This window comes from Ochlerotatus camptorhynchus, unplaced genomic scaffold (genome assembly GCF_037179485.1).
Source record: "Ochlerotatus camptorhynchus isolate MF236.1 unplaced genomic scaffold, CSIRO-AGI_Acam_v1.1 ptg000503l, whole genome shotgun sequence".
In the NCBI taxonomy this organism is placed as follows: Eukaryota; Metazoa; Arthropoda; class Insecta; order Diptera; family Culicidae; genus Ochlerotatus; species Ochlerotatus camptorhynchus.
The window spans coordinates 6,639,390-6,660,000 of NW_027040988.1; the positions used below are offsets into that span (position 1 = coordinate 6,639,390).

General features: G+C 41.9%; 1 protein-coding gene and 1 non-coding gene across 2 annotated transcripts; both read right to left on the reverse strand.

The window, feature by feature from the left end:
- Positions 1-912: 912 nt before the first annotated feature.
- Positions 913-985, reverse strand: TRNAF-GAA (transfer RNA phenylalanine (anticodon GAA)). Its single transcript has one exon. It is a non-coding gene; the product is annotated as a tRNA-Phe (tRNA).
- Positions 986-1,052: 67 nt separating this feature from the next.
- LOC135712829 (lysozyme-like) lies at positions 1,053-13,755 on the reverse strand. Its single transcript, XM_065235894.1, has 4 exons — positions 13,544-13,755; positions 2,110-2,283; positions 1,593-1,666; positions 1,053-1,331 (listed from the first exon to the last, which is right to left on the reverse strand). Exons 1-4 carry the CDS (start codon positions 13,623-13,625, stop codon positions 1,185-1,187), a joined length of 477 nt encoding a protein of 158 aa, XP_065091966.1. The 5' UTR covers positions 13,626-13,755; the 3' UTR covers positions 1,053-1,184.
- Positions 13,756-20,611: the final 6,856 nt, after the last annotated feature.

Consider the following 20,611-nt stretch of genomic DNA (forward strand, 5'->3'; position numbering starts at 1 on the left):
AGATCGAAATTTCAATGCCCACTTAGTTTTGATTAGAAAAAATAGTGGTCAGAGCTAATTAATCATGGAGTAGCCATGAGTAACCACCATGACAGGCGTGTATTTTTGTAATGACTAATCTCATGACAAATGACTCATCTAACCTACCGATCCTTTCGACTCAATCGCATTTGGGTTTATGGCCAATTTAAATGTATATCGCGATATATCGCGGGAAATTCCAGGAAAAAATGTTAAAGATGAACTAGCCTTCGACTAAAAATCTCTTAAATAAAGAATTAAAAAAAAAGGAAAAAATGCAAATCGGCATTTGCTGGCGCAAACTAGAAAAAAACTTATGCAGTTTGACAGAAGTTTCAATTTCGGTCAATTTACTCATTTGACCATACCGTTCTGACCTAATCGTACGTGTGACTACGCGTGCGCTATAAATCGCAGAAATTTACATTTTTTTTTTTCTAACGATGACACGGTGCCTTCTTCTGTTGATAGAAATATCTAATGTAACAATAGAATAATGTATTTTTAATTCAGGAAAACACGAACAAGAAAAGGTACCCCAACTCAAGCCAACTCTGCAATCAAACAGAGAGCAAAAAAAAACGTAAACAATTCCCGCACGCTTCGATGATAATCCTTCATTCGCCAGTCATCCGTCGGTCGTCGTGATTCATGCGGAATAATGAAATAAACGAAAAGAAAGGGAGCTTCACACGATCGATTCCATTATTCAAGTTCCGCCTATTTTCATTCATATATTACCTATCCAACCAGCCAGCCGAATGGAACTGGTCGTCCTTCAAATTCTGCAAAACAAAACATATCACTCACTACCTACGGAAGGCAGTATGAAAGGCTGACGCGATTCATTGGTTGCGCATGTTTGAGGGGATTAAAAAAATGATTTTCCTATGCCGAAACCCGGGATTGAACCGGGGACATTTAGATCTTCAGTCTAACGCTCTCCCAACTGAGCTATTTCGGCTTGATGAAGTTGAAGGCAAATAAAACGCAACATATAAAATTTCTTATAAGATATATAGATCTTTTTTATTTAAATTAAATAATAAATTAACAACGCCTTCAAGATTCCAGTGAGACGTCGCGTCGTTCGTCATGTAGAGGAGATTAGAGATAAGAACATACACGGTTGATTGGCGGCCGAAGCGTGGTATCGTCGTATTTTAGAGTTGAGTTCCGGCTGCATGGTGAATACATTGATCGATCTTGCTCTGATAGACCACTGGGACTGGATTCTTGCATCCGTACCCTCCCAGCTTGTGGATAGCGGCGTGGTCCAAACAGTCAATGATTCCATCTCCATTGCAGTCCTATAGGAATGGGTAATGGAAAATGAGATTAATCAAATGGAATATCCCACACAACGTTAAGCTTTTAAGAGGTTCATTGAACTACAAATGGCAGCTGAAACTATCCATTGGTATTACAAGCTGCCACGGAATGACTCAAAAACTGGTTCGGGAACGAGACCTTTGTGTTTGTGTTGCGCTCGGTCAAGGGCGATCATATACTATATTTAATGTGAGCAGGAGAAGCTATAAAATAGCATTCCTACGTATCTGCTTTCTTACCTGTCCGAACTTCCTCATGTACCCTTGGACGGTGCTAGCTGCACACTGGGGATCGTTGGCACAGTTTCCATATGCTGTGGAAGAGAAATTGAACATTTCATGAGCTACATCTTAAGCAGTAGTGAGCCTACGTACTCCGTGACATTTACTTCCATACTGTCCAAGAAGTACAGAATTTAATTACTCTCATCCGATAAACCTATAATTGTCATCGACCGCGGTGCCTTGACCAAAAAGGATAATATTGTTTGCGTTCAGATTTATATCCAACGAAAGAGTACTTAGCACATTGATAATTATGGCCCATTTCGAGCCGATAGTTAACGTTCCATAAGCTACATTTATCATGCCGCTTATACGGCCGATGGCATTTATGACGAGGCATAAACCATTTTATCCCGTTCGGAAGGTTCCACCTATCTACTCATGTTCGAGCTTATTTATGTGCCCTATAATTACAATCAGCAGCAGCTGCTGATGCTGCGGCTTTCCTGCGTTGGTGCACGTAAACACTTACCACCCTGTGATTCAGGAACATCACCCTGCAGAACTGGTTTTCCCGCATCGGACCAGTACGCCCACGTGATCCGGAACATTCCACACACCTCGCCGGTACAACGCACCGTCGGGTCGCATCCGCTGGACGCGTCGCAGATGCATCGCAGACACACCTCGGTCACCGGGTTCTCCACTGTGGATGAGACGAATGAAATTTAATCAGTTTCCATTCTCGGAGCTGTCTATTTAATTCAAACGATATGCACACAACTAACAGTAAAGACGTGGGAAAGATGCTTATCACGTGACCGCTCCTTTGATTCAATGTACCACCATTATTAAACGCTATTAGATAAACATACCGGTCAGCTAGCGCGAGAAACAACTAATAACTACTTGAAGTTGAAAACTTTGCAGAAAGTGAATTTAGAACGTTCAAGTTAAGGTTCAAGTCATAACTTTCCGTTGACACTGACTCCACATTCTACCTGACTCTAACTTTTACTAATAGGGCAAATTAGCGTTCAGTGGACCCCTTTCGATTAGTGGCTAATTACGGATTAATGCAGGTTATAGAAATATTGGATAAGTAAACGGGAAACACCTTTTCCAACTCAGCTGCATCGGATTCATTCAAATATTGCAAGTATCTGCTTTTGTAAACAAAGATTTAAACGCTAATACAGTGAATTCTCTACAATTATATATTCAAGGGACCAGCAAATTATAAAATTATCGAGATATAGAATACAGTAGCCATGAAATTAATTTTTACTATGGTTCTATAACTCTATATCGAGTTAGTGGACATCTAGTTGTGGAGAGTTGACTGTATGTCGAAACTCCTAGCACACCCACTCAAACCATCTTGTTGGGGAATCAGACCCCTTTCTGATGGTGGTTAGGGTTGTCATTTCTCGCGTAACATTTAGAAAGGGCCTATCATTTTTTGGAAACAAAACTGTATAGGCCCTTTCCGCTCAAACCGAAGTACCAGAAAGAATCCGACTTTTTTTCTTTTAAAACCGGATTTTCGGTAACATTCTTGAATAATTCGAAACTTCTTTAGTGCTTTCACATTTTTTGACGTAGGTCTACGTCTGTGATTTCTATATGGGGGTACACTTTGTGAAAACCGAAAGTGGAACATGTAACCAAATTATGAAAGATTTTGAACGTTAATAACTCAGTTTCCCCTGGACCAATTTCAATAGTTTTATCACCAATCGACCAGAAATATTTCTACGCATCGATAGCAATGTTCAATTTTTAACAAGAATTTATTGAAAACGTGGTAAATGTCAAGCATTTTCCAAAAGCGTCGAATTAACTATCAAATCCACCAATTACCTACATGTATATGCTGCTCCCCAGCACAGTCGTCAGAGAGTCGTTAGTAGACCAAAGAAGTCGAAGTGGCATTTGCCTCGGATCTTCGAGGGTGTGCGAATAGAGAGGATGCAATTGCGTTACATTTTGCACACTTATCGCCATCAGTCTTGTAAGCGGTCACGGTAGTCGACACATTTTCTGTGATAATTGACTGCCTTTGCCTCCGACACTTGCAACACAAGCTATCATAGTACAGTACCAAACTAAAATGTCGTATGACAGGCTCTGTCATACGACACTGTCGCCGAAGACCGTCACGAATGTATGTATTTTAGTTTTTCTCATAATAAGAGCTGCTGATGGTGTGATTGTGTGAATTCTGAAAATAACAAGCAATGATGTTCTAGTAATAATATTTCTGTTCAGAAATGGTTTAATTTACACCAAATTGAGGAATTACAACGAAATCACACATGTCATATGATAGCTATTTTGATAATTTTCTTTTAGCTCGAATGTTATTCTACCGCTCGTGTTGTGTGAGAGAGACGACGGTAAAGCATGAGTGTTCGAATACAAACAGACTGTCGCGCACGACAACGAAGCGAGTGTAGTAAAAAACGTCAACTGTTTCAACCTCTGAATCGCCATATTCAGAACCACACGCCCCAACGACCACACAAAATGCTCTCCTGAGTTGTAATCTTGTAACCAAACATGGAAGCAGGTGTGCAAGTGATTTTGATCTATTCTCTTCATAAACTTTCTGTTTCGTTAATAACTCGACGGCAAACACATTCATTGATACGTTTGTTGTTCTGGATGCTAGAAGAGCATAGCAAAAATAGTGCGAAATAGGTTAGTGAAGCCATGGTCATCAAAAGAGGAAATCGATGAAGAGAATTGGCTTTCACCCCACTGCTTCTAATCCCCTTAATTCAGTCGTCGTCATAGCAATGAAAACTAACATCGCACCGGTTTTGGTTCTTGGGTTACACTTGCTGGTTGCAATTCTGCTGTTTCAAATTTTTTAAGGACCACAAAAAAAATTAAATTACACTATTTTTTAGCGATGCCTAAAAGTTCAATGATTAGATTACGGATAAATCGTGGAGATTTTTCTAGCTGTTATCGATTTAAATATTTATCGAATTTACAATTATTCGAGCGCGTAATCGGCATACCTTCTTATTTCTACTCGTTTGATTTAGAGCAGTAGAGAAAATAATTAAAAGTACAAATTTATCTGCACAGGCATAGAGAAGAACGATGACGTGAAACAGGATCATAATTCGCCGAAAAAAGAGTTAAGCGCCTTTCTGCTAAAGGCTAAGAGTTACCACCTTGTTGAAAGAAGGAGTTTAACGAGAAAAACTAAAAAGGGGAGGAGTTTTAGCTGGGTGGACAATGATATTCTGCGGCCTTCCAACCTGTCGCAGACACCAGTTCAACCCCTGTCCAGCAGCAGACGGGCCGAGACTCTTGCGAGTGCCCAATCATTGAACCGAACAATATGAGATTTGCTGATCCAGCTGCCTATGCGTCATTATCATTTTCCAAACGGTTTAAGCCTGTACCTACCATCGGCTTTTTTCAGGGTCACCAAGATTTTCCAAAAGAGTTAAATTTCTGAACATGTTCCAAGTAGAATTCATATCAAAAGATTCTTTACGGGGCAATCATAGTCATAAAGGGTATACACAGCGAGAATCCCGCTTAAATTCCTATTCCTACACAAAACACAATTAAATGCAATTAACAAATTACATTTATTATATAAGACCACGTAGTCCTACGCCACCATTGCGTACAACCCCATAGGGCTGTCCCTTATAGTTTTTTTTTTTAAATTAATTGAACATCAGCATTGACGGGCTCTGATCTTTCTGGTTTTATTTTTTTAATTTTTAGAAGCTCTCAGAATTTTCTAACGTTTATACAACTTCCTTGAAATTAATTTTTCTGACCTGATGTTCTCAGCGCTTCTAACTAGATAGTAAAAAAGTTTTCCCAAATATTTCTGATGTTTCCTTAAGTTCCCTGGAGTTCTCTGGTCTTTCCTGAAATTCCCGGGATCTCAAATTTTAACAGAAGTTAATGAAACCGTCGTATCGGAACTTGTCCTTGAAGATCTTTAAACTTACCCAACAGTCTGGATTGTTCTGATGTTTCAGAGCCTCTTAAAAGTATCTGTAGTTTCCCTGAAGCTATTGGAACCGCAATCAAATTCTCACAGGACAGAATAACCTTTCTAGCAAAGCCAGAAGAAGCTTGCAGGGGGCGAAATCGGAAAATAATTTACGGGGTAAGGTGGGAAAAAATCCACGGGAAAGTTGCTACGATGTAGTTAGTTTTACATGTATTTTGTTACCGGAACCTAACTGGAGTATGTCATCATTAGCATTTAAGCAAATAAATGCAGCAACCCTCGCTCCGCCAACCGACAATTCAAAACGCGCAAGCGACGATGCGAAGCAGCCCGGCGAACAACGACGTGCGAAAGGCACGCACACAGCGATACCGCCCGGTAGGAAAAATTTCAGCAGCAGCTCGCACGATTCCGGTTTCATTGGCCATTGCAGTTTTCGGAAAGTTGGTTCGGCGTCACCGACCGTAGTGAAGAACTAATCGAAGCTCACGTTTCTTGTTCTTTGCCTCGGCATGGGCAGTGGCCGAATATCGGCATCGTTATCTGGAGTGTTGGGATCTGGCCAGAAAATCGGCAAACGAGGCGGTGATTTGGAGTTAAATTTCCCCGTGCATTTCTACACGGATTTGTTAAATTTCCCCGTAACGCGGTGGTGGACAGTGAAAAAACCTCTGGAGTCCCGGTGTACCGGTGGAGTTTGTGCCACGAAAGAGATTGCCTTCGCAATAAGCGGCAACTCGTTGGTCGGCTACTACGCTACTACGCATGACTGGACGAGGAAGTCGTTTTTCCATTGCAAGCCGGCAACCAATTAGTCACCGGTAGGGTAACCATCAGCTATAAACGCCATCAGGGCGGGCAGCACCGGTCGGAGGCTGGGTTCCCGAGTATCTGCTGGCACAAGGCAGAACGCTGACGTTACTCAACAACGTTGGCCAACAACAAACGTGCGGCGAGAAGTTGCCTTGCTGTTGCAGTGGAACTGGCAACTCGTTAATCAGAACCGGCACGACAAACGATATCAGGGCAGGCGGTACCGATGGAAACCATTTGGCCGAGAGCAAACGAGCCGTTGGAAGTAGTTTTGCCATTGCAGATGCGGATACGAGAGCAACCGGCAACCCGTTAATCATAACCAGCACGATAAACGCCGTTAGGGCAGGCGATACCGATCGGAAGCGTGATCCCGAGGATTCGTTGGCGCGCTTCAGAACGCCCCCGCTATTCAGTGGCCAACCGATAGCAAGCTGGAAGCAAGTCCACTCAACCAGGACCGATATCAGGAGGAAACGACCGCACGACGGGTAATTTACTTTGTACCCTTTTTGGTTGACTGATGGCAACGGTTGTTACCCTTCAGAGTCGTTTTTTTGGTTTCTCGTTCAAGTTTTTTGCTTCATGCACTTCCCTCTGCAAAGCACCAGCACCGTTCAAGGAGTGAGCGGCTTTGGGCGGACACGAACGGTCTCCATGCGTGTGGAACAGCGTTCAGCGAAACGCAGTCAAAGCTCGAGAGCTTGGAGGACACCACCTAACGCGCTGCGAACAGCCTGCATTGGTCGCAATTGGTGGTGTCGGCGAGCGAGTAGGTAGTGCGTAGGAGGTGCGCTGACGAGCGCAGAGCGTACAAACGGGAAGAGCTCGTGAAGAAGTCGGCAGTCCGATAGGTCACGTCCACGGTACCGTGAGTAATAAAGTTAAGCTAGACAGATTGGACTAGTTGGAAAGAACATGCAGTAGGCCGCATAGGTGGTAGGCACAATGAGAGCATAAATGTACACAATGTAAGGGACCAATGGGGGGGGGGCAGAAAATACAAGCTATAAAATGATAATTTGTGTACCTTTGAAGATTTGTTGGTGCAATTGGCCTTAGTGTTTGAGTCTTAGTCCGCCCCATGGTAGTTCTGCTCAACCGCTACCGGAGAACTTGTAGCAAAGTTAAAGGATCCTTCCAAGGGACGATTAAATAAACGTCAGGAACTTCAATAATAGACATTTTTGACAATTCAGGAAGTTAAAAATGGACATTTAAAGTATTTCCCGTATTCCCTGAATATACCGGAATGAGCCATCAGCTGTTTCTCGACTCCTGGTAGTAAAAAACGGCGAGGAAATGGAAACATCAGTCGAAAGAGTAGACAAGCATAAGATGAATAATGTTTTTAACAGGCTAAAAAAGTTTGAGATATTCAAAAGGATAGAAGTTTCTCATAATAGTTTCCTCTGAAAGTGCAACGGGGGCAGTCAATAATCATTTTGATTACTTGAAAAAATCGTTATAAATCGGTATAAAATCTAAAAAATCTAGCAAGTTCGAAAATCGATATAAATACCGATAAATCGAAATATCTGGCAACGCTGGTTGTGGCCTCCCTTAGCTCAGTCGGTAAAGACACAGCTACAAAGCAAGACCATGCTGGAGGTGGCTGGGTTCGATTCCCGGTTTGGTCTAGGAATTTTTTGGGTTGGAAAATTTCTCGACTTCCCTGGGCATAGAGTATGATTGTACTTGCCACACAATTATACTAATGCAAAAATGGTACAGGCATCGAAAGCTTTTAATTAATAACTGTGGAAGTCTATTGATGTAATATTGTATCTGCTTTTTGCTATTACATCATTATTTCATACATCAGCTTGAATTACGTTGATCGATATTACATTTTTTTTTGCTGAGTAGCATCTGGTAAAGTAAATTTTGTTTATCGGTTTACCTGAATGAGTTTTAATCCGTGAAAAATCGACGTTCATTGTTTACATATCCAGTATTTTACGATCGCTTATGGCCACCACAATCTGGCTGAGTTTCTGGTAGAGAACATAAGATTTGAAGTTTGGCTTGTGTCGTTTGACATGTAAACGTTCAAATTTGAACGTTTACACGTCAAACGACACAACCCAAACGTCAAATCATATGTTCCCTACCAAAAACTCAGTCGTGGTTATCACGATATCGACCACGTGCTTTGGTCATGCTAGATCCGAGATGCATTGTGTTGCTAGATCCGAGTTATCCGCATCCCTCAGGGCCCGAGGAAAACAACCTATGCGGCCCGTTAGAGACATCTTGGCGAGCCGAGATCTCGAATATTTTAATTAAATGTATGTGTTTTTAAAACGGATCGATCTGAGGATTTAGTAGTTAGTGTCACCTTGTGTTCTCTCAAGTTGCTAGGTCTCCATCGGTGTACCCCCATGTTTGTCTTTTTCTCCAGTATGTCGCTTAGTTCTAGATCAAGAGCACATTGCTCTAAAAAACCTTGTGTTCTCAATCCCTACCCTGCCACCCGTTTGTTACAATTTGTTACCCCTAACCTCGAGAAAGCCGCGAGTAATCGGCCCCCGCTTTACTAACGTTAGTTTTAAGTAATTTTGTACCCAAACGATGAATATCGGCTCCGCAAAGCTACGGCAAAAGAGCCTGGAAAAATAAACGCATTAAAAAAAAAAAAAACTCAGTCAGATTGTGGCGGCCATAAGCGCTCTTAAAATTCTGGATGGCTGATTGACTACACACTACGAAAAAATCGTGTAAATTTCGGTTCCCTGAGACCGACACAAGTAAGCGGCCCTTTTGACATAAGAATCAGTGGAAAGAAATAAGAAATCAATCAAACGTTCTCTTCGTCGAGTTGCATATGTTTCGGTTTGATAATTCTTAATTTTACACGAAATGTTTGTTTACGTTCCATGATTTACGTCCAATATGAATTACGTCTCGTGTAAAAGTAGACATTTTTAAGTGTGTATGTTCACATGTTGCGCTTGAATTCAGTAGTCCTAAAATAAAAGTAATACAAACAGTCGTTTCGAAACTTCTGATTTCAGATTTAAACATGTACGCATACGCAGAATAAGCACGGCATTAAAGGTGTCAAACATTTATTTGAATAAATATGCTATATATAGCTTTAGAACGTTGAAGTTTGTATTAGTCGATCAATAAATTAAACATTACTTTTTCGAAGGGACGTATCAGCTTTTGTGAACATGCATTTGATCGTCAATTTGGCTTAACTGGTAGCTCGCCCACATTTCTTAACACTAGCACCAGATAGGGGAAATTTTACCCTACACACATTTTTTTTTCCTCTGTTTGGGACCTAACACTACTGCTTACTGGTCGCTTACTTGATCTATTGTACACACTACGAAAAAGACATGTAAATTTCAGTGCCCTGAGACCGACACATGCAAGCGGCCCTTTTGACATAAGAATCAGTTGAAAAGTACGAGAAAATCAATTCAATCAAACGCACTTTTCGTCGAGTTGCATATGTTTCAGTTTCAGGACACTCAATTTTACATGCCATGATTGTTCACGTTCCATGATTTACGTCAAAGCTGAATTACGTCTCGTGTAAAAATAGTAATTTCTAAGTATGTAGTATATCCCGTGTCCTTAGTTTAGTGCATGTCGTATTACTCCATCACTATTGAGAAATGATGAGGTATTCGATTTTTTTACAGTTGCCACTCTTGCATTCCTTAGCAACAAAATTAAGGTATGACACCGATAATGACCATGCATCAGAACCCTAGTCTTAACAACTTCAAACTAGGGAACAACGAATAGAAGATTAGGAATCACATAGATGAAGACAACTAACTCATTTTTTTCCTCGGTAGACAAAGCCGAGTCTTCCCTAATAAACGGGTACCATACACTAACGATATCATAGATGTTACAACCATACCACATAAATTTGGGATGATATCCCGAATTGGTGGTTAGGCGCTTCTTATGGTTATTGTTTATGCGGGTTGTCACTATCAAAAAGGCATAAAAAGTAACAAGGACTAAGATGTGTTCCTTGGATTACTGAAAAATCCTGTTCCCCTAGTTTGAAGTAGGACTAGGAATCGGTGGTAGATCTTACGATCTTAGATCTTAGAACGTACCACGAAAAGGTGATCTACCCACGTTACGGGCCACCCTACACACATAGAAATACCTAATCTTTCACGTGAGGGAATCCATCTTTGACATAAAGGATGAGACGTAAACAAACAAACAAACATGTCTGAGAGACTGAAAAGTTCGAAAGTACGACGGACATCGATTGCCATCCATTGACGGCAATCGAATGTGCAGGAAGGCAGCTTCCACACCTGCGTAGGATATCGCACCCATTCAACACACATGGGCCGGGACCAACGGCTTTACTTCCCTTCCCTTTTATGCTTCAGAAAAATCCCACCGACCTCGGCTGGGATTGAACCCAGACCCATTGGGGTGTTAGAAAGCAGTCACGCTTACCACTACACCACCGGCGCCGGCTGGGCCAGCGTTCGTTCGTGTAATATTAAGTCCTCCTGCACCTAGCGTCTGTAGTATGGAAAACAAGATCGACGGAAAATAAATCAAGTAAAAAAAAGGAAGGTCACATAAATTAAACATTAATATTGCGTTGATTTTTGTGACATGTTATAGACAACCCCATTCGAAATTAGCTACTCAAAACACCATCATATCTTTTCTAAACAGTATCGAAATCAGTTCTAAGGTTGTTTATTTGATCAAACAATATGAATTTTTTTTTTCTGTAATTTGATGTGTTTTGGTTTGTATGCGTTTTGGTTTGAGACTCTGGCCATTTCGCGGGGGAATTCGAAACGTATACAGGGGGGGCAGTTTGGTTCTGCGCTGTCGATGTAACTGCCATGCGTCGTTCTTTTCTTCGGATTCTCATGTGATTTGAGATGTTGCTTGATATGTTAATGTTTAAGTCCAGATTATTTTACTTGCCCGGTGGAATCTGGAATATTTCTGGAATAATGTGTATCTTGGCTGGATCTTGGGGGTTGAAATTGGTTGAAATTTGTATGGGAATTACTATGGAAGAATTTGAAAAATCACAGTAGCACCAATTTCAGCACAATAATAACAGGTTTATAATCATTGGCATGACAACACCATATTAATTGTTTTCATCGTTTTAACAGCTACGACCAAAGTAAGAGCAATGCAAGTGAAACTGAATAATTTCCCATAGTAATTCACCTAAATCTCCATACAAACTTCAATCCATTGACACGAGCTATAAACCTTCATCAATCTTTACCATTTTTTTGACATAGACTCATTTGTTGGGGTATTGAATCAAACTAGGGGTGGCCTATCAAAAATTTATCACTTTTTAAAAATGAAGTACCCTACTGAAAATAGAATATCTAAACAACCTGTTAATTTTCACATTAATTCTGAACCAAAACGTCAAATCTTATACAATAACGTCAAAATCGAAAACATGCTGGATTCAACCAAAATGTAGAAGGTTTGGCAGCACGTGTCTACTTTAAACTAATAGCGAATTCGTTTATTATTCAGTTCCAACCTGGATCGGGTATCAAGATTGGGTCTGTTTGTTTTGTGACAAACGTCAGTTTGATCGTTTGTTTTTAAAACCTACCTCAGGTTGAGGTTCACTCAGGTGCTCGTTGAAGCATGTGCACAGTTATTAAGTAACTGAGAGCTTTACCGTGCCAAGGCCTTTGAAGGACCATAATCATAAGGACCGTAAGTTGAGCTGTTTTAACGAGACAATTATAACCGAACCAATGATTAAATTGTACATTGAACTTATTGATTTGGCTCCTAATACTCCTGTTTTTCTCCAAAATGCAAGAATCGAAACACAACCATGTCAACAAAGCATTCAATCAATATGCTTCGCGTCAGATCGTATCCACCGTAAAGGCAAGTCTGTGATCACCTAGCGACTGATGTCATGCTTTGATTAGCAAAACACGTCCAATATATTAAACAGCCGCAACAGGCTGAGCGGTTCCAAATGTACTATCCTCAAATGACATATTTATTAATGTACAGCCTGTAACTGATGCTGCTGCTGTCGCTGTCGAGGAACCTGTTTCTCTGAAAATGAAGCCGCCCATAAATTATAAACGTGGCTAGAATTTTAATCGGTTCCTTTTGGGGGCATCCAGCAGTTCCAGTTGTATACGCAAAAAGAGCAACGAGGTGAAATCAGGTCACACAGGATTATCAATTCCCCCCGTGAAGCCAACATATAATAAGAAGCAAAAAGATTGTCGAGCAATATCTCAAGAAAGCACAACGTCCTACTTAAGCTCAACTGGTAGTTACCCGATGCAGATGTGCATACATGCAAATCATTTGTATTCAAATTACCTGCGGTAAAATTTTCAATAAATTAACTTCCATTCCGTAACATTTGAGAAAACAACAATCATGACCAAATAAAACTCACATCCAGTCTCGAACCGTGGACCTTTGGATCCAGCAGTCGACTAAAATCCACTTCCTCATTACTAAATATACGCTTTGTGCATAACGTTCGGCATATTGTCGATTTCAAATATTGCAAAATCGTGAAGAATCATTTTCACTTTTCCGTGCAGTAACCCTGTTCTGCGCACAAAAAAAAATAGATACAAGAATGCCCTCTGTGTTTTCTGAAAAGTTTGTTCTTCATTTTAAAAATGATTTCGCAACCATATATTTAAACTTTCAACATAGTTTGCTTTTAAATTTGGATAATACTCGTTTATATAATTTACTCAGTTCAAAAACTAATATCTTAAGAAAAACAATTTTTAATTGGTCTTCATTACATTTCACAACAATGTGTGTCATTTTACTAAGAGGCCTTCCGGACGAAAGTATGCAAAACATAGGATGGACACAGTAAAATGTTAACACAAATAACAAAAAATCTCGCCTTTACCCTTAAATTGAACTCCCCAGTAAAAAAAAAACAATGCCGGAACTGAACTCCGCATAGAAACCGTTAAACATTTTGTTTACCTAAACCCACAAAAACACAACCAGAATCGAAACTCTACCGCGCCTTGACCTTCGCTTTTTGCACATTAATCCCCACAAACTTCTGTGGAAACCCCTGCAAATCTAACCCGGCTGCGATCGATCATCGCGATTGCGAACCATTCGACAGAGAACGAAAAAAAAGTGCGATATAGTTACTTACGGACATGCGACACATCAGCATTCGCCACGGTGATTAGCACTGCCAAAACGCCGGCAAAACAAACGGACGTCTTTAGATTCATCGTTACTGGACACTACTCGACAACCTATTGAATGACACTAGCAATCTGAACACAACCAAACGGAGGAGACAAACAACCAAAGACCCTACCGATCGATCCGAGATGATCTTCGCTACTGACTGACTCGCGAGATCGGGACGTTATTAGTATAGGAAACACGGATGATGATGACTCCTAGTGAATTGATCCGATCGCCCGGCACAACACAGGTAGAATGAATCCCACTGATATGACGTCATTTAACATGTGTTGATCATTGGTCGGTGCCTTAAGATTTGCACCGTTGTTGTTTCGAATAAGGTGAGTGTGGTTGTTCAGCTCCTTGTCGCTGTGGAACTTTTCCTATAACTGACAATAAGGACAGGTTCTAGAATGAAGCAAAAACGCATTCTGTGATCAATGTGCCATGTATGGAAAAGTAATTTGTTGATTGACATTGAAACACTGAAAAAACGAAGAGAAATTGCCATGATCTCTTTTTCTCATGATGTAATATCACAGCTTCATACGCTGGAAATGTAATTCGTAAGTTTGAATTTTTAATCACCATCACGAGTTTTAAGAATTAGGAACTAATTTCAAGTTAATTTCAAATAACAGACTAAAGTGGTAATTTTATACGATAGATGGAGGAGATGAAAGTCTAGAGTTGATAGTTCCGTTAGAGTACGGCAGTGTGAAAATTGCTTATAGAAAGTAGATAGCGAGCTAGGACAACTTTTAAGGAAGGTACAAATCGGTTTTTTTCATCTCTCTTTACCAAACTCCCCCTTTGGAGAGGGATGGTGAGGGGTGTAACCCCCCCTTTTATATCCTCATTTTATTATGATTTAGTACTGTATATTGATTTCTAAAAAATAACTATTCGCTACCGTGTACTGTATACCGGGATTTTTTATTATCAACAAATCATTTTGCTGGGAACTCGATTTCAAAATTTGGTGTTGACAGGATCCAAATAAACTACACGCTGCTGTTCAGCTGGTAAACCAGGATGCATCTACGAAACTTGCAGAGGGAGTAGAAAAACATGAAGCGATAGAATACGGAGTATCCAGCTTTCCATGCTCGGTAATGGCGGCCTGTTTGTATGAATAAATGTATCCTTCACAGTGCTTTTTGACACTAACTGGAGGGCGTATGTTGTTTCATTTTCTTCTATTCCTGGGAGAGGGAAAGGGAGAGGTCAAAATCCGAACCTCCAGATAGCACAGTGAAGGATACATTTATTCATACAAACAGGCCGCCATTACCGTGCACGGAAAGCTGGATACACAGAAAAAAAAGTTGTTGAATATTACATCCAAACTGCTGCAACCAGGTCAATCCATCGGTTGTGTAATATAACGTTGTACGATGTACATCGATTTTGCGAACAAAATTACATCCATTGATGTAAAGATATAAATCAGCACAGCTCTCCTGCCTCTGCTCATTACCGCTTCGGACGGCGTGGCACCAAGTCAGCTGCCAAAGGTGGATCACGCCGTGTCCACCACAATGAGGAATGAGACTTGAAAAAACGTACATGTAAAACCCCCTTCCCCTTAACAACCTCTCCCTCTGCTTCCTTAACATAACCCGAAAAAGACATGGACTTTGACGATCATTTTTTTTTTCCGGGAAATAAATTTTAAGCAAACCACAATGATGTATAAACAATTAATTTTTTACATGCAGAGCCAACATTTTCAAAAAAAAAATTGCTTAACAGGAGACATACACTCGATGAATTACCAACAACTGACTGTAAAACATATCTGGTACCTCTATATATGCAATTATATTAGCATCCTTTTTTACATATTCTGCACAAAAGCAACTTTCTGCCCCACCCCATTCATAAAAAAAACTGCGGGAAATCCTGTCAGGTGCGGTTGCAAATCATTCTGCTTGAACCTGAAAAGATACCCGCATAAACGCGAAGCATAAATTGACCTTACCTAAAATGGTTAAAAATTGTTTATAATCCCTGCTAAACTTTAACTGAAATGGTTATGGAACTTTACATGAACGTTTAATGATAAAGTTTCAACCTTATGTATTATGGTTTTTTGGAACTGGACCTTACAAATAATGGGTTGTTAAGAACCATTACCGTTCCCAATTCTTGTTTTCTCCATACATTTTCGGAAAGAGAACTATATTAGAACCTTTTAACTTATGGTTTGAGAACTTTAATGGTAATGGTTATGGTAGTCAGTAAGGTCCACGAATGGTTTGGTAACATCGATCAACTTTATGTGGAATATATCGCGAATTGGTTGCCTGTAATTTACTGATTACCAATTCACGATATATTCCACGTAAAGTTGAGCGATAATACAAAACCATTAATGGACCTTACTGACTACCATAACCATTACCATTAATGTTCTCAAATCATAAGTAAAAACGTTCTTATATAGTTCTCTTTCTGAAAATGTATGGAGAAAACAAGAATTTGGAATGGTAATGGTTCTTAACAACCCATTATTTGTAAGGTCCAGTTCCAAAAAATTATAATACATAAGGTTGAAACTTTATCATTAAACGTTCATGTAAAGTTCCATAACCATTTCAGTTAGAGTTTAGCAGGGATTATAAACAATTTTGAACCATTTTAGGTAAGGTTAATTTATGGTTCGCGTTTATGCGGGTATAAAAGAGCGCTGCTGTCGTGCTTTTGCTCATTCAGACCATCATGGACCATTCTCTGCTTGTTCATCAAGCAGTACACTCCGGTATTTGCTCGGTCTGTCGAGTTGTTCGATAATTTATTCCAAACGTTTATTCGCGTCGTCAGTAGTGTCGGTCGCATTGTGTGATGGGAAGACAGCGCTTCCGGAGCAGGCTCCGTGAGAAAGCGGAGAAGAACAGTGGTGAGTGTAGCACGAGTGTTCCTATTTCAAATAGGTACGCTACTCTTTCCACCGATGTTGGAAATACCACCTCTGCCACGGTGAAGCGATCCAAGAAGAGGAAGAAAAACCAAGGCCAGTCCGATGGTGCGAGTGGACGTGATGACGTCACAGCAACGAACGCCAGCGACATCGGTGATTTCGGCGACACCATCGACAACGAAAATTCTGCCGGCCCGAGTGCGGCAAAAGTGAAGCTACCTCCATTGGTAGTGAAAAATGCCCATCTTAATGAGCTCATCGCAGATCTAGCGACGCTGGGCATTAAAGCCGAATACAAGTTGGGCAGAGTCGGCACCAAGGTGGTGCTCCGTACCAAAGCGGAGTATGACTTAGTCGTCGCCCACCTGAGGACTTCCAAGGTGGAATTCTTTACTCATGACATTCCCGGTGAGAAGCCATTCAAGGTCGTCATTAGGGGCCTACCAAACTTCGACCCGAAGTTTATCGAAGCTGAATTCAGAGACCGGTACAAGCTGGCCTCAAGGGCCGTCTATCGGATGACAAGAAGAGACGAGAATGTGAAGGCGTATCCGGATTGCCTTTTCCTGGTACACTTCCAGAAGGGAACGGTGACGCTCAACGCGCTGAAAGCCATCCGCTCCATCAATTGCATCATCGTCCGGTGGGAGCCATACCGTGGCGGCCATCGCGATGTGACTCAGTGCCAACGGTGTCTGAACTTTGGACACGGCACCCGCAACTGTAACATTAAGCCACGCTGCGGCAATTGCGCTCAAGACCACGCCACTTCCGACTGCCCTGCGGATGAAGCCGTGGCGTTAAAATGCGCCAACTGTGGTGGTGCTCACCAAGGTTCCAACAGACAGTGCTCCAAACGCGAGGACTTCAAACGCATCCGAAAACAGGTGGCAGCTAACAACCAACCAGGACGCAAGAAGGACAAAGTCCCGGCATTTCGGACGGAGGATTTCCCGCCTCTTCGTGCTCCTCAGCAAAGGCAAGCGAATTCGCGGGTGCATTCCGCTCAAGCAACTTCTGGTGATTCTGCTGGCCAAAGCTCTCCATCCCCCCCTGGATTCTGGAGACAACCACCAGCGCAAAACAACAACCCTGATCTGTTTTCAGCGGATGAACTGATGGAAATTTTCGTAAACATGACCGGTGCTCTACGTAAGTGCCGCAATAAGCCCGAACAGATCCAAGTGCTCGGTAAGTTCATCATCCAGTATGGTGTCTAAACCGCTAACCATCGCTACTTGGAATGCTTGCTCTGTAAGAGCAAAACAGATTGAGCTTGCCGACTTCCTCCGCAAGCATAGCATCGACGTGGTTCTTCTAACCGAGACCCACCTAAAGTCCGGTGACAGCTTCTGGTTGCCTGACCACAACATTATCCGGCTTGATCGCACCAGCTCCAGGGGGGGTGGTGTAGCGGTCATCGTCAGAAAGGGAATCAAGTTTTGCACTCTGCCCCACATCCGCACTTCTATCATCGAGGCCATTAGTGTGGAGGTGGAATCACCAACTGGAAACGTCCGGTTCATCGCTGTTTACTGCCCACGCCAGTGTACCGCAAGCAATGGATTAGGAATCCAATTCAAGAAGGACCTGACCGCCATCACCCGTACTAGCTCCCGATTCATCGTTGGGGGCGACCTGAACGCCCGCCATGAAGCTTGGAGGAACTACCAGAGGAACCGGAACGGATGTCTATTGTTCGACCACGCACAACATGGTCTGTACACTGTGCAATTTCCGGACGAACCAACTTTCATCTCTCCGGCGGGAAATCCCTCCACGCTGGACTTTTTCCTGTCAAACATCGGACTATCCAAGCCGGAGGCGCACAACGATCTCAGCTCCGACCACCAACCGGTGGTGACTGAAGTCGGCATACGTTCGACAAGTTCCTGTGAGGGGTAAGTTTGTTGCTATTGATTCCCACACCCAATTACTGATTCGGTTGAGAAATGTTCGTAGACGCCAGTTTCAGAGGATTGGAGATCTGGGCAAAAAACGTGAAATGGCCGATCTGAATAGGCAGATTGCTTCCAGAATGGACTCACTCCGAAATGAAAGTTTCGGGCGTGTTGTCCAGTATCTGGATGACCGCTCCAGACCATTCTGGAAGGTAGCCAAGGTCCTGAAAAATCATCCCAAACCCGTTCCACCTCTCAAAGTCGAAAATGATGACGATCGGCTTTTAATCACCCCACAGGAGAAAGCAAATGCGATCGGCGAGCATGTAGCTTCATCGCATTTGCTTGGCTCGACTATCCAAAGTCCGCTCGATGATCAGGTTGCGCAATGCGTTCAAAACCTAGATACCTCCCCTTGTGTCGTGCCTCCGGCGGATATGATTACAGTACAACAAATTTGCTCAGCGCTGAAATGCACCAAGAACATGAAGGCTCCCGGGTTTGACGATATATTCAACTTGATCTTGAAGAGACTCAGCATGAAAGTGCAGTCTCTTCTAACCGCTATCTTCAACAGATGTTTGGAACTGCACTACTTTCCAAGCATCTGGAAAGTAGCAAAAATCATACCGATCCGCAAACCCGGTAAGGATCCAACATTGTCTTCAAGCTACAGACCAATCAGCCTCCTTTCAGCGCTGAGCAAATTGTTCGAGAAACTCATTCTCAATCGTTTGCTCAAGTTTGTCGAGGAAAGCAACATTCTCCTTCCGGAACAGTTTGGATTCAGAAAGGGGCACTCCACCAATCATCAGCTAGTACGGGTGTTGAATAACATCCGAAGTAACAAAGCTGTATCCAAGTCCACAGCCATGGCCTTGTTAGACGTTGAAAAGGCGTTTGACAATGTTTGGCATGATGGACTTGTGTACAAGCTTTGTAACTTCAACTTTCCTTTACATCTTATTAAAATCACCCGTAACTACCTCCAGCAAAGGTCGTTTAAGGTATCGTTGAATGGTTGTCTTTCAGACACGTTTTCCATCCCAGCAGGAGTCCCGCAAGGCAGTCTGCTGGGCCCCTTGCTTTACAGCATTTATACTTCCGACATTCCTCCCCTCGGTGACGGTTGCGTGTTTTTCCTGTTCGCAGATGATACCGCAATAGCCGTCAAAGGAAGGATGCCTCTCGAAATAACGAACAAACTTCAACGATGCCTTAACGCCTTTGCTGATTATGCCACCACGGGGAAAATCAAAATCAATGCCACCAAAACACAAGCGATCATGTTCCTCCATCGGCAATCGCCCAAACTGAAACCGGCTCCATCTTGTACTGTAATCATGGATGGCATAAGGGTTGAGTGGTCTACCGAAGTTACCTATCTCGGGATGTTGTTCGATGAAAAGCTCCTCTTCCGTTCGCATGTAGAGAAAACTGTAGTCAAGTGTTCTACCTTGGTTAGGTGTCTGTTTCCGCTGATTTGCCGCAGATCCCGCCTCTCAAGGGTGAACAAACTGGCCGTCTACAAACAAATCGTAGCACCTGCGATCCTCTACGCAGCTCCGGTGTGGGAATCATGTGCACAGACTCACAGGAACAAAATCCAGGTCGCTCAGAACAGAATAGAGTGCTGAGGATGGTTCTTGATCGTCCTTTCGACACTAGAATAACAAATTTACATGAAGAGGCAGGCATTGCCAAAATAGATTCCAAAATTAACGAAATTAAGACTAAATTTGCACAAAAATGTAATTTATCAGAACATGCTTTGATAAGCAATTTGTATATAGTAGGTTAGGTGTACATAGTAGTTGTAGGTTAGTTGTAGTTGTAAATAGTAGTTATAAGTAGTCTCCTTTTTCCAATTAAAATCAAACCAATCCCACCAAGGTAGTCATACTTTAAAATAGGCCTGATAGGACTAGGAACTGTAAATAATAATTAAAATCTCAAATGTACTAAAGTTGAAAAGACGCATCTGTGTCACTTAAAAAAATCATACATGTAAACCACACAATCTCAAGAAATAAAGATCATTTAAATGGTAAAAAATGCTTTTGCTCATTGTCGCCTCGGACGGCGTGGCACTTGGTCCTTGGTCCTGCAGCAAGCAGGACCAAGTCAGTGGCTAAAGGTGGATCACGTGACCACAATGAAGAATACGACACAATGAGGAATGAGGAAGAGCAATGTATGTAAA

What these genes read in the sequence shown, in the direction of transcription:
- LOC135712829 (XM_065235894.1), bottom strand. Translation starts at nt 13,625, where the DNA reads ATGAATCTAAAGACGTCCGTTTGTTTTGCCGGCGTTTTGGCAGTGCTA. An exon ending in TGCTGATGTGTCGCATGTCC is followed by an intron (nt 2,284 to 13,543) that starts GTAAGTAACTAT and finishes TCTCATCCACAG; the next exon opens with TGGAGAACCCGGTGACCGAG. An exon ending in TGTTCCTGAATCACAGGGTG is followed by an intron (nt 1,667 to 2,109) that starts GTAAGTGTTTAC and finishes TCTCTTCCACAG; the next exon opens with CATATGGAAACTGTGCCAAC.